The 17,198-nt window shown below is 44.4% G+C and overlaps 1 protein-coding gene across 1 annotated transcript in view; it reads right to left on the reverse strand.

Moving 5' to 3' along the window:
• Window positions 1-17,198, reverse strand: part of ARHGAP20 (Rho GTPase activating protein 20) — a 196,845-nt gene that overhangs the window by 76,243 nt on the left and 103,404 nt on the right. The window contains exons 5-6 of the mRNA XM_075337427.1: window positions 15,136-15,177; window positions 7,853-7,937 (exon numbers count right to left, since the gene is read on the reverse strand). Coding sequence (XP_075193542.1) covers window positions 7,853-7,937; window positions 15,136-15,177 — 127 coding nt within the window. The remainder of the gene's footprint in view (window positions 1-7,852; window positions 7,938-15,135; window positions 15,178-17,198) is intronic.

Raw genomic sequence — 17,198 nt, forward strand, 5'->3', positions numbered from 1 at the left:
CGGCGATTCCTTTTATCGCGCGTCTGAACTACTGGACCGACACGCCATCTTCCACTTCTTTCCACTGAACAACGGGTGGAAGACGGCTGCTGTCCCCCACACAGTTGGCGAAGCTGCTCCTTAATTTTCAGGTTGTCTTGCCACAACCGCTCCATGTCACGTACATGGTGTACCCGATATTCAATAAGGCTTCGAATGTTTCCAAGACTCTCTACAGTCCCGACACAGACGAACGGAACCATACCAGCTTCCCTGGGTATCTTGCACTCATTAGCAGCAGGGATTCTTAATCTCACCAATCCCGACTTATTCACCATGTCTTGCATGACTCGTCCGGTTTTTCCAATGACTCTCCCCACCAGAGCCCGGGGTACTTGGACGATATCTTTCGCCAGACTCTGCGCTTTCCTTTTATACTCTAGCTGTCTAGTGGCTTCTTCCTTTTGCAGTTGGACCTGCCACTTCATACGAACACATCTGAAGTGCATGTCCTTTAGAATAGCCACCCGCTGCCCAGTAATTTTACTGGTAGACAATATCACTAACTGTTCAGCCCCTGGGGTACAGTAGACCTCACACGCTTCCACAGCTCTCTTAAATTCGTCATGCATGCACTCGGTGGCACACGCTTCTCTTAAGTCCTTAGGTATATCCACCATGCACTTGACTACAGAAGTCTCATTCATCCCTGCCACATGCTTGTCAAGTTTAGCTTTCAAAGTCAGCTCTCTTTGGGCCTCCCCTGCTTCAACATGTTTGGTCAGGATTGACACTCGCTGCTCCATCTGCTCCAAGGCTCCCTGGGACTTGGACTGGTACTCTGCCAAGCGACTTCGGAGCTCAGCCACTTCTTTCTCCAGCTCCCTTACTCGACTCTCAGTAGGCTGCCTAAGAAGTATCTCTTCTTGCAGATGGTCTTTGCTCATCCTCTTGAATGAGTCTTCACTTGCGGACCTCTCTGGTCTACGACACACTATTTCTGAGGCTTCTTCCAACTCAGCTTCAGAACATTTGGGTTTCTTACTCTTCTTACCCATGACCGTCTCTATATCCTCCATCATGGTTTTAGCAAGCAGGTCAGGCAGGCTCCCAGTCCAGGATGAGACCTTTGCTCCAGACTTCACCTCCTCAGAGGCTCTCTTCACTTCAGCGCCAGCTGTTTCTTGGGTCTTCACTGCATTATCTTCACCTTCCTCTGGGGTCTCTGCAGTGCCACCCTCAGCCTGGGTGTCACACCCTTCAACATGGCACTCTGTTCCTTTTAGAGTTTTGGGGCTACATTCGCTGTCATCCACCCCAGCACTTGGTAGTTCACCAGTCTGCTCACCACGACTGTTGGGGATTATTCCTTCCCCCACACTCTCTAGGATTCCATTTCCTATACCACTCTCGCCTGACAGACTATCAACTTCACACTTTGAAATCATAGGGGCCACCACCATTACGTCCTTGGTTGGCTCCTTCTCTGCACTTGCAGCGCGCTGATTTCTGTCGTCACAATGTGTCAGTTCAATCTCTGATTCCTCAGTCTTTTGTAGGATATCACCGTCTGACTCCACCGTAGCAGGTGTTATTAGCACCATGTCTTCATTAACCAGGCATGTCACTTTCTCTGCACCCTCAGACGGCCTACACTGTGCCCCCTCTCGGCGCTTATTACGTCTTCGGCGTCGGAAGGAAGTTTTGCCCTTCTCGCCCATCTGTACCACACTGTACTCGTTTGTCACTTTTCTAGAGTCAGTGTCTTTACTGGAGTCATCATCACTCCCCCTGGTATCCTGGACTATCATGTCCCCACTTAACCAGATATCTGCCTCCCTTTCTGGAGCTACCCCGTTTTTAACGGTCACACTATCGGTTATTCCCTTAGTCCTTATGTCACTAAGTTGGGTCCGTCCATCATTTTCTTTGGTCACCCCTAACTTAGGACAGTCAATTTTAGGAGGTGCTATCTCCTCCTTACCACACATAACTGCACAACAAGGACCCCTTTTCACCTCCCAATGTGGTGGGGTTTCCTTTGGGCTGTTCCGGCTCTTACACAAGCAACCGTATACGTCCCCCTGCTTCCACAAGTGCACAAATAATTTAGAGTCCCAACCTATAATAATTGGGTGCAGTAAATCTGAGACTACTCCAACATCATGAGAACCACTGTCCCAGGCTGTCTTAATGACCACACTGGAGACCGGGTATTCTGTCTCATTACTGTGGGTGCAGCCGACGTGGATCTTCCTTCCAGGAATCAAGTTGACATCAGAAGTGGCCCTCACCATGGTCACCAAGCTCCTTGAGTCTACGACCCCTGTTACAGATTCCCCATCCACTTCCACGGAACACAGACGTGGCTTCTCGTCGGATGGGTGGTCTATATTGCAAACAGGACACTTGTGGCATGAACACTGTTGTCCCTGGCTACAGTCCATCTGTGCCACTTCACCCTTGGATTTGGGATGCTCCGCACCCTTTTGGGGGACCACCCCTTTATGGGACTCCACCCCCTTATGGGCAACCACCCCTTTATGGGACTCCACCCCCTTATGGGCAACCACCCCTTTATGGGACTCCACCCCCTTATGGGCAACCACCCCTTTATGGGACTCCACCCCCTTATGGGCAACCACCCCTTTATGGGACTCCACCCCCTTATGGGCAACCACCCCCTTATGGGCAACCACCCCTTTATGGGCAACCACCCCTTTATGGGCAACCACCCCTTTATGGGCAACCACCCCCTTATGGGCAACCACCCCCTTATGGGCAACTATTCCCTTCTGGGACTCCGCCCCCTTTTGCGGTTTCCATGCAATGTCCTTAGCCCCCAGTTCACACCGTTTGCCCTTGTCTCCCTGGGCACCCAGTGTCCATACTGGCCCCTGAAGGGAACGCTCAAACTGGTCCATGGCTGTGACATCGCTACACACCGACAGCTCCTGCTTTCCCTGGACCAGGAACTGGTACAGCTCCTCCACAACGTTCGCAGGGACCATTCCCTCTTTTTGGCTTTTAGCCCCCACTGCTGTCACTGGACCTCCAGGCACATGCTCTTGGTGCTGCTGGCTCTGCAGCAGCTGGTTCAGGAGCTCCTCCATGCTGTAACGAAAAAGAGGCACAGGAGGGGCGCTCCAATGGGTAATACCCGGTGGTCAAAGACAGGGGGGGGGTTAGAGAACCACTAACCTTTCCGGGTTGTACCGCCCGTACAACCAGGATCTCCAGCCTGTGGTGTATCACTGCTCACCAAGCAGGGCCTTGCAATTCCGGCTGGCCTGGAACCTCCAGTCGCTGGACTCTCGCCACTGCAGCACGGGTCCCCAACGACCGGCTGATTCACCACCAGGTGCTTGAGAGCGCTGTCCCTGTTCGTGGACCCGCCGATCCACCGCCAGCTGCTTGAGCGCGCAGACAATTTTCGTGGACCCGCCGATCCACCGCAAACCGCTTCAAAAAATTTTCGTGGACCCGCCGACCCACCGCAAGCAGTCCGTATCCACAGGAATATGTCCTAGGCCGTTGCCCCTAGCAACCAGGCTGCGTTGCCCCTAGCAACCAGACCGCATGCCCGCATTCGAGACACCATATGTAACGTTGCGCCCTGCAACGTGGGGGTTTCACTCGCTTGCAGCGGTGTGAGGTAGCTTCAGCAACACACGTACACAGTCTCTTCATAGAAATTCTGGCAGTTTATTAAAAACACTCAGCATAAACTGCCCTCAAACATAAACAATAAGTCCATAATGGAAGTTTAGCAACTTCCCCACTCTCTGGCTCCTGCCAGCATACAGCTCTAGCCAAGGTTCCTTCCAGCACCCAGGGCCCTCTGCAGACCCGTCTGTCTCTCCTCCTGGAGAGATTCGGCCCTACAGCCCTGGCCTGGCTGCACTCACCTCAGACTCAATATCAGAGCCTTGTGATCAGCCTCCATGCAGGCTGATACACCCAAAGCTCCTGGCTCTGCACTCGCTTGTTTCCAGTCCACACACTGGACATCTAGAGCCAGTCTCTCTCTAGACTGCCCTAGACACACTCCATGCAGAACTCTCGGCTCTGCTCTCACTCTCTCCCAGCATACACGCTGGAAGTCTAGAGCTAGTCTCTAACTAGACTGCCCTAGACACACTTCTTCCAGGTTCAGAGACAGGATTGCTTTAACCCCTGGAGCCACACCCACAGGTGGTAAGGAGTGTGTAATCAGCATCACACACCCTTCCATGGCTCTGCATGTAATGCAATCCTGTGGAACCACAGGTCCCAGCCAGCTTCACATTGCAGAGCACCCACGCTTCTGCAAAACATACCGGCCCTTTGTAATACAGCCGGTTGATACCTCACACCGGGCATAGTCATTGTTTGGTCGGACATTATAGCTCGGACGCAGTGGCGTTTTGGCAGGTCGGTGGACCGTATCAATAGGGCTCGGAGCAAGCTGAACCGGGCAATTGGAAGGTTTGTGGCGAGAAATGGTGGGTTGGTGGTGCGGCATAGAGAATTGGAGGAGGCCACGGAGCAGTATCTAAGGAGAGATGGGGTTCATCTGACCGATGTGGGTCTCGATTTATGGATGTTGGGTTTGAGGGATGGCCTGGAGCAAGCGCTGGGGGTGTGGGGGGCCCAGGCCAAGTAAGGAGGTCACTTGGCCGGTCTGTGGCGGGGGGATAGGTCCGTCTGAGAGGTTGGGAGTACCGACAGTTGGTTGGTTGGTACGAAGTCGCTCAAGGGGAGTGGCTTCGGATTGGATGGGAACTTGTGGGCGGAGGTCCCGCAGGTTCTGGGAAGGGGTAATTAACGATGGAACGTTGTTACCCCTCACCTTTGGGCCGGGTGGTTACGGCCGAGGTGGTCCTCTGGGCCGGTTTGGAGGTTACGGCCGGGGGGTTATGAAGGATGGTTGGCCTCTTGGACGGATCTATCGGTGTGTATGGTTATACGGGTATATATGTATAAGGTTTAAGTAACAATTGAGTGGCATGTTGAGCCACGAGTTTTGGTATACATATATACGGTTAAATAAAACTGTGGCCATTCCTGCAATAAAGTCGTGGTTCTAGTCTTTATTTTAGGTAGATATGGTTGGGTGCTTTGTATGGTAACCTGCTTATCCCTTATAGATGCGTCATGGAGCTGGTTCTACAAATGTGTCCCATTATGGCCTATGAGTAGAGGTACCCATCTGTGATATCACCTTCATGAGAGATCTGTAATAGCTACGGACCCTTTCCTACAACATCTGCTGTATGGAAATGATTGCGTTGGCATTACAGTATCCGAGGCACTATCGCAATTCCTCATCAAATAAAGAATATGTGTGTAATATGTACAACAAATGTGTTGTGTGTAATAATTGTGATAGACGAGAAGTGCACAACTCCAGTCCTCAAAAGCCACCAACAGGTCATGTTGTCAGGATTTCCTTAGTATTGCACAGGTGATAATATAATTACCTGCTCAGGTGATGATTCCATTACCTCAATGCTAAGGAAATCCTGAAAACATGCACTGCTGCTGGCTCCTGAGGACTGGAGTTGTGCACCTCTGCCATGGACTATCGTAGATGGGCTGTACGTGACCCAGTGCTATAAATCACTGGTGACTCTGGGATCACCATAATCAGTGTAGATGTGATTAGGTTAGTTACAATTTTAGGAATCCAGTACATCAAGTGAAGCATATAATGTACAATGAATAATGCACAGAACATTCCTTCCCTGGACATCTATTAGGAGACATGGATGTATTATTATCTGCTACCTAAGCACGGAATTCAAGAAATGCAACTAAACAACAAACTGGATGAAATAAGATTGTATCAAGAGCCAATACAAGAAGAAGTCATATTGGGCACTAATCACCTGTTATCAAGGAACTACTGTGCCCCAAACACAGGGAGGCCGGGGCACAGGGAAAAGCCACAATGCCAAATGACTTATTGAATAAAAAATACACCTCAACCACAATCTTATCTATGTCTCTCTATCCACCCAACTATCTTATATCTCCCTAATATCTATCTGTCCATCCATCAATCTAATATTTATCTCTCGCTACCATATCTGTATGTCTATCTATCTATCTGTCCATCCATCCATCTCTCAAGCCATCCATTTATATCTGTCCATCCATCCATTCATTCATCCAACTGTCCATCCAGCTGTCTATATCTGTCCATCCATCCGCCTATCTATCCGTACATCCATCTATCTGTGCATCCATCTGTCCACCAATCTGTCTATCCATCCATTCATCTATCTGTCCATCCATACATCCATCCATCCATCCATCCACCTTTCTATCTGTCCATCCATGCGTCTACCCATCCATATATCTATCTGTCCATCCATCCATACGTCTGTCCATCCATCAATTTGTCTGCCATCTATCCATTCATCTATCTGTCCATCCATCCACCTTTTTATCTGTACATCAATTCATCTCTCTGTTCATTCATCTGTATATCTGTCCATCCATCCATCCATCCATCCATCCATCTGTCCATCCATCCATTCATCTATCCATCCATCCATCCATCCATTTGTCTATCCATCCATCCATTCATTCATCTATCTGTCCATCCATCCATTCGTCTAGCTGTCCATCCATCCACCTTTTTATCTGTCCATCCATCTGTCTAATCATCTGCATATCTGTCCATCAATCCATCCATCCATCCATTTATCTATCTGTCTGTCCATCCATTCGTCTGTCCATCCATCAATTTGTCTGCCATCTATCCATTCATCTATCTGTCCATCCATCCACCTTTTTATCTGTCCATCCATTCATCTATCTGTTCATTCATCTGTATATCTGTCCATCAATCCATCCATCCATCCATCTGTCCATCCATCCATTCATCTATCCATCCATCCATCCATTTGTCTATCCATCCATCCATCCATTTGTCTATCCATCCATCCATCCATTCGTCTAGCTGTCCATCCATCCACCTTTTTATCTGTCCATCCATCTGTCTATTCATCTGCATATCTGTCCATCAATCCATCCATCCATTTATCTATCTGTCTGTCCATCCATTCGTCTATCCATCCATCCATCCATCCGTCTATCCATCCATCCATCTGTCCATCCATCCATTCGTCTATCTGGCCATCCATTCATTGGTCTAGCTGTCCATCCATCCATCCATCCATTCGTCTATCTGTCCATCCACCCATTCATCTATCTGTCCATCCACCCATTCGTCTATCTGTCCATCCATCCATCCATCCATCCATCCATACGTCTATCCGTCCATCCATCTATCCATTAGTTTTCTTTGTTTTATTTATTATATATATATATATACATACTTTGTTTAATACTTCCAGCAGCCTAATAATCTGCTTTACCTTTTTAATATCCAAAATGATATTTTTAGTGCAGGTAGTACATTTTGAAACACTTCTGCCATTTTGAGTGTGATAATACTGATCCGGGTGCTTATGGGGATATTTTGCGGAGCTCAGCGCCTTCTCTAGTGCTCTCCCGGGCAGTGCACACAGGGGCAGCTTTTCTAACATGCTGCCTGGTCACACAGACATGAGGATATTACAAGACTGATGAAGCTGAGCAGATCAATCAATAACTCACAAATGTCGGTAACTTTTCGTCACATATTTAATATAAACCCTTGTAATTAGAATTGATTATTTCTATTATATCCACATTTTAACCTTGCCCATACTGTGTAATGAAAAACAATAATCATTATTACAGCATGGAGAAAAACAGAAAAATACATAATGTCCTGAGAAACTGCCTGCAGCGGGATCTGATCCTGAGAAATATTATCCTAACCAGGGCTACACATGTCAGAATAACTTAGCGCAATAAATGTGGTCAGCAAAACACTTACATAGGCACAGTTCCCAATATCCTTTGTAATGATCTTCAGAGGGATTACTTTAGGGTGGTCACTTTCTTTTTCTTCTTTGATGTATCTAAAAGTATAAAGTATAATATTAAGCTAAAAAATAAAAAAAAAAGTCAAGTATGTTATTGTTAAAGGGAATCTACCAGCAGGTTTTTCCTATGTAATTTGAGAGCAGCATAATGTAGGGGCTGAGACCCTAATTCCAGTGATGTGTCACTTACTGAGCTGTTTGCTGTAGTTTCAATAAAATAAGTGTTTTATCCACAGGAGATTATCAGTAGAGGACTAGGTGTCTTCTGCCATGTAGCCTTCCTTTTCTGTATAACCCCGCACCCACCACAAATTAGCAGCTTTCTAAAAGTATAAAATATACTTATAAAATAAAAAATTGTATATGATACTAATGTTAAAGGGAATCTATCAGCAGGTTTTTCCTTTGTAATCTGAGAGCAGCATATTGTAGGGGCTGAGATCCTGATTCCAGTGACATGTCACTAATTGAGCTGCTTATTGTAGTTTCAATAAAATCAGAGTTTTATCAAGAGGAGATTATCAGTAGAGGACTAGGTGTCTTCTGCCATGTAGTCCTCCTGTTCTGTAGAAATCTGCACCCACCACTAATTAGCAGCTTTCTAAAAGTATAAAGAATACTTATAAAATAAAAAAATGTCTATGATGCTATTGTTAAAGGGAATCTATCAGCAGGTAATCTGAGAGCAGCATGATGTAGGAGCTGAGACATTGATTCCAGTGTTTTTTCCACTAACTGAGCTGCTTTTTGTAGTTTTAATAAAATCAATGTTTTATCAGGTGGAGATTATCATTAGGTGTCTTGTGCCATGCAGTCGCCCTGTTCTATATAACCCTGACCCACCACTGATTAGTAGCTTTCTGCCTATGCACAGTGTACACAGAAAAATGTCAATCAGTGTTGTGGGTGGGGTTATACAGAGCTCAGCATTCAGAGAACTGCTAGATCTGCAGCAGTAAAAACAAAGATTGTATCAAAACTACATTAAACAGACCATCAAGTAACATATCACTGGAATCAGGAGCTCTGCTCCTACGTTATGCTGCTGTCGAATAACATAGCAAAAACCTGGTGACAGATTCCATTTAAGAGAGATCGGAAGCTTTATCTGTTCCCCTTAATGGGGCCAAATGTCATATAATATATTTCTCAAATTCCAGTGACTCACACTTAATCATCCAACACAAGCCAACATCCCTACATTGTCTATTTGTAACACAAGCTCTTACACTCATGGGTATATCTATAGAAGCATGTCAGGGAACCATATCTCAATTGGCTCTGTAGGTGATGTGTTGGTCAGTGTTGCCACTGATTGGCTGCAGTGGTCCCAAGTCCATCCAGGAACTATGAGAAATGGCTGGGGACCCAGGTATTGGCAGAAGTTTTGCCATCGGCATTAGTAGGGTGAATATTATTTGATTTTCTATTTTACACCATTTTCAGCAACCAGTTTAACGGAGCACTCAATATGTTTCATCATTGGCTTAAATAAATTTAATCGTTTTTTCCAGGACCAAAGATCTTGGAATAATAATAATTTCCACAATTGGATGTGATTAAAAAAAATGTCCCTGTGCTGAGATAACCTTATATATGTGTCCCTGCTGTGTACTGTGTAATGGCTGTGTCTGACCGTACAGGGACACTGTCTGATTATACCACAGCTCTTGGGCCGGGGAGGAAGTAAAAAAAAAGTATAAACACATTACAGCACGAGATCATAGCTGATTCTTTCTGTGAGGTAAAACATTGCTTAAAAAAGGAAGGGAAATGTTTTATCTCACAAAAAAAAATCGTCCCGTGCTGTGTTGTCTTTATAATTATAATAATAATAATAATATTTTCCACAATTGGATGTCTTTAAAAATGTTCCTGTGCTGAGATAATCTTATATATGTGTCCCTGCTATGTGCTATGTAATGGCCGTATCTGACCGTACAGGGACATGGTCTGATTATACCACAGCTCTTGGGCCGGGGAGGAAGTAAAAAAAAGTATACAGACATTACAGCACGAGATCATAGCTGATTCTTTCTGTGAGGTAAAACATTGCTTAAAAAAGGCAGGGAAATGTTTTACCTCATAAAAAAATGGTCCCGTGCTGTGTTGTCTTTATACTACTACTACTACTACTACTACTACTACTACTACTACTACTACTACTACTACTACTACTACTAATAAGAATAATAATAATTTCCATGATTGAACGTGTTTAAAAAAAGGTTCTTGTGCTGAGATAATCTTAATTATCTTATACATGTGTCTCTGCTATGTACTGTGTAATGGCCGTGTCTGATCATACAGGGACATGGTCTGATCATACCACAGCTCCTGGGCTGGGATGGAACTAAAAAAGTATACAGACATTACAGCACAGGATCAAAGTAATTTTTTTCTGTGAGGTAAAACATTGCTTAAAAAATTCAGGGAAATGTTTTACCTCATAAAAAATGGTCCCATACTGTGTTGTCTTTATACTAATAGCAATAATAATAATAATTATTAATAATAATAATAATAATAATTTCCATCATTGAATGTGTTTAAAAAAAAGTTTTTGTGCTGAGATAATCTTAACCTAGAACGCATACCTGGGGCCTCGCAGGCCTGCTAGGTTACTTGTTTTCTGTGGTTGATTTCTATGGTTGCGCGTTCTAGGGTTAACAATCTAATATATGTGTCCCTGTTATGTACTGTGTAATGGCCGTGTCTGACTGTACAGTGACATGGTCTAATTATACCACCGCTCCTGGGCTGGGGAGGAACTAAAAAAGTATACAGATATTACAACTCAATGATCAAAGTCATTTTTTCCTGTGAGGTAAAACATTGCTTGAAAAACTCAGCAAAATATTTTACCTCACAAAAAGAATGGTCCCGTGCTATAATGTCTATATACTCTTTTGTTTCCTTCCTGGCCCAGTAGATGTGATATGATCAGACCATGTCCCTGTACGGTCAGACACGGCCATTACACAGTACACACCAGGGACACATATATAAGATTATCTCAGCACGGGAACATTATTTTTAAACACATCCAATTGTGAAAATTATTATTATTGCAAGATCTATTGATTAAAATCAACTTTACAAATGGGATAACCCCTTTCATTTTTGGAGATTTCTGGTAGTCCTTTAAGTGATTCTTTTTTGTCTGGTTTTGTATACACTATAAATAAACATTAGACCTTTCCAATGAACGTTCTAAAAATAGAAAAAAAAAAGGAAAAATATAAATAAATACAGTAAAATGCTTATGTTTCAATTTTAATTTTGATTTGTCAGGAAAAGACGAAACTGATACTTTTTTCGTTTTGACACAACAATAAAAATGTGGACTTCAGTTTTTCAACTCCAACACCACAAATTCCCCAGACTGAAAATAATACCAAAAAGACCACAGGAATCCAGCAGCGGCCGACTGTCCAAGCAGGATCCCCACATCACACTAAAGCGTCCGTCATCTGCCTGACAGGAAGCATGGCGAGTCTGATTTATCCCGAGCACAGAGGGAACGGAGGGTTACTATTATAAGCTCCAACATAATGGTACATCGCCATAAGTTACACTATAGCAAAGAAATTCTGCCGGGGTGGGGCCCTTTTGAGACATTAGTGGGGCCTGGATCCCCAATTCCAAGGGCACCCCCCCACCCCCCCTCAAAAAAACTATGACAAATTAAGTGACATCAGAACAAGAATATTTATGAATTAGATTAGATTTTTCAAAGGTTGATGACTTTAATGTCCCCATGTCAACACTTCCTGTCCTTATGGTCATTGCTAATATAGAGAGCAACCAATCACATCTCGTGCTGTGTGGTCAGTCATAGTGAGGCTAGCAAGAGTTAACCTCTGCTAGCCTGCTTGTTAGGCTTCTTTGATCACATGTTGTAAGGAAGCCAATAACGTCCGTCCCCTCATTTTTAGGCTGGAAGAAATCTTCTACCTATACCAACTATAGTTTATGCTGTGTTGGTCTGTGAGTGTGTGGTGTCTCAGACTTGCAGGAAAAAAAAAAAAAAGAGTTGATTTGTGCTTGGTGTTGTTGTGGAGTTAACCGTCGTCTTGTTGTTTCCACCCTGTTCTTGTTTTTCTCCTAATCTCTTATTGTGTTATACCTCTGTGTGTGCGTGCTGTGTGACAGAGGTTTGGTTTCCCCTGTTTGTTTATTTATGTTGGTTAAATCACACTCCCATCCTGGGCCCCCCTGGGGGAGGGGGTATAACATCAGGGCTGGTTAGGAGCAGTGCAATGAAGAAGACTCAAACATCCCAACCATTAGGGGTATCTTTGAGAATAGGGATAGCACAGGGCCCCCTAGTCTGTGCTATCCCCATAGTCCCTTATGACATTGTTATAACATATGAAAATTTTTTTTGATATCCTTCAAAATTGGATTGTTATTTGGACCTCTATCCTCCTGTACCAGTCTGTGCCTTATGATTATTGTACTTGTCCCTATTATGTACACCCCTTTCATATGTAAAGCGCCATGGAATTGATGGCGCTATAATAATAATAATAATAATAATAATAATAATAATAATAATAAAAAATAATAATTCTTATAGGGCCAAGCATGAGAATGTTATTGTCATGATGTGACTGCAGGAATGCTAGCTACAGGGAGCTCCTATGCTGTCCCTCACGCTAGGGTACCTAGGCTATCCCTAACCCTCAGGGTTACCCCTAATGGTAGAGATGCCTGAGTCCATGCCTGGCTATTCTCCTGAACAGATCAAATTTGTTACACCCCTCCCCAGGGACGGAAGGGGCAGGAGTGATGGAAATACAGATTAAGACAGACGGGGAAAACCAAAACTCAGACACACTGCTAACTGACAGGAACAAACAATAAGAGACTAAGGAGAAAAACAAGAGCAGGAAGGTAGCAACAAAAGACAACAAGAGTTAACACCACAAAAGCTCACAGCAGTAATACACAACCACCACTAGGAAGTCTGAATAACAACACCTCACCAGACCAGTATAGATAAACTATAGCTGGCATTAAAGAAATAGTCCAGCCAGCATATGTAAGTGGGACGCAAACATGATTGGCTCCCCCACAGCATGTGATGAAAGAGACTGACAAGCAGCTCAGTAGTGATTAACTCTTGCTAGCTTATCTAAGTCTGTGGGTCGACTCTCACCTCTCCCTGCGCTGACCACAGACCTCAGAGAAGTTAGCAGGAAGATTGCCGGAATCTTTAGTTTCCACAGATCCTGACGCTGACATGACAGTTGGAGATATCTGCAACAATCTTTCTTTTAACTGAGATTGGGTTCACATTTTTCAAAGCAATTTACGCCAGAATTCTGGTGAAATTTTTTTGAAGAATCGGTGCCAACATTTTTTCGAGCTTTTAATGGTACAGCCAAGAAAATGATTGGGTTTTTCACATATTGAAACCTACTGCTCTATGTATCCACACGTCTCCCATTGAGAAGAATGGAGAAAAAAAACGTACACATCTCTCATAATTTTTCTTTTATTGGGACGAAGTAAAACCTGGTCAACTAAGCTTTTTTTGTACAGCCAAAAAAACGCCATATGACGTAAACTGTAGTCAAATGACCCTTTATTTCCTCATTTTAGTCTATGGATATACGGAGTTGTACTTTTTTTTTTACAATTCAGGCATATACATTCAGCAGAATCCACTGTATAACTGTGAACCTGTCCTGAAAATCATGTATTTTTGGCTAATATTAATTTAAAGCAATTGGATTTTTATTAAAGAACTAGCTGTAGTACCCGGCGTTGCCCAGGATAGTAACTGTCTCTCTGTCCCTCTCCCTGTCTCTCTCTGTCTCTGTGTGTCTGTCTGTGTCCATGTCTACCTCTGTCTGTCTGTCTCTTTTCCTGTCTGCCTCTGTCCATCTGTCTGTCTCTTTCCCTGTCTGTCTCTTTCCCTATCTCTCTGTCTGTCTCTTTTCCTATCTGCCTTTGTCACTCTCTGTCTGTCTGATTCTTTCTCTGTCTGTCTCTTTCTCTATCTGTCTCTTTACCTGTCTGACTTTGTCTCTTTACCTGCCGATCTGTAGTTTCCCTGTCTGTGTCTGTCTATCTCTTTCCGTCTGTCTGTCTCTTTCCCTGTCTGTCTCTTTCCCTGTCTGTCTCTTTCCCTGTCTGTCTTTTTCCCTGTCTGTCTCTTTCCCTATCTGCCTCTCCCTGTCTGTCTGTGCCTATGTCTGTCTGTGCCTGTCTGCCTCTGTCTGTCTCTTTCCCTGTCTGTCATTGTCTGTCTCTTTCTGTCTCTCTCTATCCATCTCCCCACCGACATCTTATTACCTCACACATAAGCTTCTTATACTGTAACTGTCCTTTGTTCCTACAGCAACCAATCACAGCTCCTATTAATGAGGTGTAGCTCCCAGCTCCATTAACTTTAATGGAGGCAGGTTTTTTGGAGAATAACTGTAAAGTGCGGGGTTAAATTTTTCCATTAAAACATAGTCTATGACACTCCCTGAGTCACATGGAGTGTCTGTGCAAAATTTCGTGATTGTAAATACGACGGTGCGGATTCCTTTAGCGGACATACATACACACATACATACACTCAGCTTTATATATTAGATTTCCATCATTTTGGCTATTACAGGTATTTTGTTTCCCTGCACATTGCTGGCTGTAAAATAAGTTAACTGAGAATTAGTCAGTGAATGCATTTGTATTGCAACTCTTTCATCTATGCATATGATGATTTATTACTACAAAACTTATAAAAATTGAGCTGAACATTCGAAGAGTCTCTAATTACGCAGAGGGAAGCTAGAAAAAGACAGATAAAAGAGCTCACTGACAGACTCTCAGTTAACTCCTTCTGAATAGCCAGCAATGTGCAGGGAAACAAAGAGCCTGCAAAAGCCAAATGGTGGCAACACTTTTAATTAAAACAAATCTAAAAAGTCATTGCATTTAAAAATAATAATAATATGAATATTATGGATGCTTCCGTAGATGTTTTGGGAACTCTATTGGTCAGTACGAATAAACCTTATCCTTACGCATTTGATATGAAGTTGAATGCACTCTGTTGTTTACTGTTATCAGCCATGTCAGGGTGAGGAGTGACTGGCAGTGGAGTCTCACATTTATCCAAAGCCAAAGACCTTCAGATACATTTCTATATATACTGTATATACTGTATTCTTATAGGTTTAGGGATCCTATGGACATATGTAAAAATGAAAAGAATATAAAAGGATCTTTTCACCTTTCAAAAAGCAGGAGCCATTTGTCCTTCTCCTCTGCAGTGCTGTAAGAAAGAAGGAAACAGAGGCATTAATGACAATTACAGTGAACCAAGAACCCGCAGTAACCGCAGAGAAGAGCTGTGGTGGCATTTCTCCTACTGAGATTTCCTATCTTTGGGCCTAATAACTAGTGATGAGCGAGTACTAAAAAGCTCGGGTGCTCGAGGCTCGGGCCGAGCATCCCAAGATACTCGTGTACTCGGCCCGAGCACCGAGCCCAATGTTATCCTATGGGAGACCCGAGTATTTTTGTGAAATGACCACCGGCAGCATGTAGAAACCCTAAAAATGTCACAAAAGTCTCAGAAGAGTGCTCAAATGACATGACAACAGCATGGGGAAGACCCCTTGAAGCATTTATCACTCAAAAGTCACAGCTGTGAACAATTTTGTCCGCGTTTTACGCCATTTTTACGGACTCACCAGAAAACCTTCCAAAATGACACCAAAATGAATTTTCATGGTGGAAATGTTAAGGGCACATACCCAATAGTGAGATAGAGCTGGTGTATGTTACTTTTTGAGATTAATACATGAAAGATTTTACGTAAAACATTGTGTGGCACTCCGATGTCCAAAACGCACGTTTTGTGCTTTTTACTAGCGATGTCGGTCATTTTTTTTTTCATTCTATCTCCCGTCGGTCGGTCTCGCGCTGTCGGTCTCTCTCTGTCTTGTCTGTCCCCCTCTCACAGTCTGTCGGTCATTCTCCCCCCTCTCTCTTACTTACTGTTCCCCGATCACTGCTGCGGCGCTGCACGGCTGTTCACTAAACTCCGGCGGCTTTTCCTCTTTTGAAAAAGCCGGCCGCTCATTAAACAATGTCGTATTCCCTACTTTCCTGCTTTTCGGCGCCTATGATTGGTTGCAGTGAGACACGCCCCCACGCTGAGTGACAGGTGTCTCACTGCACCCAAACACAGCAGCCGGTGTGTGTGTGTATACTGTACAGTGAAATAAATAATTAAATAATTAAAAAAAAATTGCGTGCGGTCCCCCCAATTTTAATACCAGCCAGATAAAGCCATACGGCTGAAGGCTGGTATTCTCAGGATGGGGAGCTCCACGTTATGGGGAGCCCCCCAGCCTAACAATATCAGTCAGCAGCCGCCCAGAATTGCCGCATACATTAGATGCGACAGTTCTGGGACTGTACCCGGCTCTTCCCGATTTGCCCTGGTGCGTTGGCAAATCGGGGTGATAAGGAGTTAATGGCAGCCCATAGCTGCCAATAAGTCCTAGATTAATCATGTCAGGCGTCTCCCCGAGAAACCTTCCATGATTAATCTGTAAATTACAGTTAAAAAACACACACCCGAAAAATCCTTTATTAGAAATAAAAAACACTAACAAAGTCCCTCATCACCAATTTATTAACCCCGACAAACCCTCCATGTCCGGCGTAATCCACGGACCTCCAGCGTCGCGTCCAGCTGTGCTGCATGAAGGTGACAGGAGCAGCAGAATACACCGCCGCTCCGGTCAGCTTCACACAGCAACTGAGGTGAGTATAGCGATCAGCTGAGCTGTCACTGAGGTTACCTGGATGCAGCGGTGGCCGCGGGTAACCTCAGTGACAGCTCAGCTGATCGCGCTACTCACCGCCGCTCCGGTCAGCTCCATGCAGCAACTGAGGTGAGTATAGCGATAAGCTGCTGTCACTGAGGTTACCCGCGGCCACCGCTGGATCCAGCGGTGGCCGTGAGTTACCTGACTGACAGCAGCTGATCGCACTACTCACCTCAGTTGCTGTGTGAAGCTGACAGAAGCGGCGGTGTATTCTGCAGCTCCTGTCACCTGAATGTAGCAGAGCTGGACGCGACGCTGGAGGACTGTGGATTACGCCGGACATGGAGGGTTTGTCGGGGTTAATAAATTGGTGATGAGGGACTTTGTTATTGTTTTTTATTTCTAATAAAGGATTTTTTCAGGTGTGTGTGTTTTTTAACTGTAATTTACAGATTAATCATGGAGGGTGTCTCATAGGCGCCTGACATGATTAATCTAGGATTTATTGGCAGCT

This window comes from Anomaloglossus baeobatrachus, chromosome 2 (assembly GCF_048569485.1).
Source record: "Anomaloglossus baeobatrachus isolate aAnoBae1 chromosome 2, aAnoBae1.hap1, whole genome shotgun sequence".
Classification (NCBI taxonomy): Eukaryota; Metazoa; Chordata; class Amphibia; order Anura; family Aromobatidae; genus Anomaloglossus; species Anomaloglossus baeobatrachus.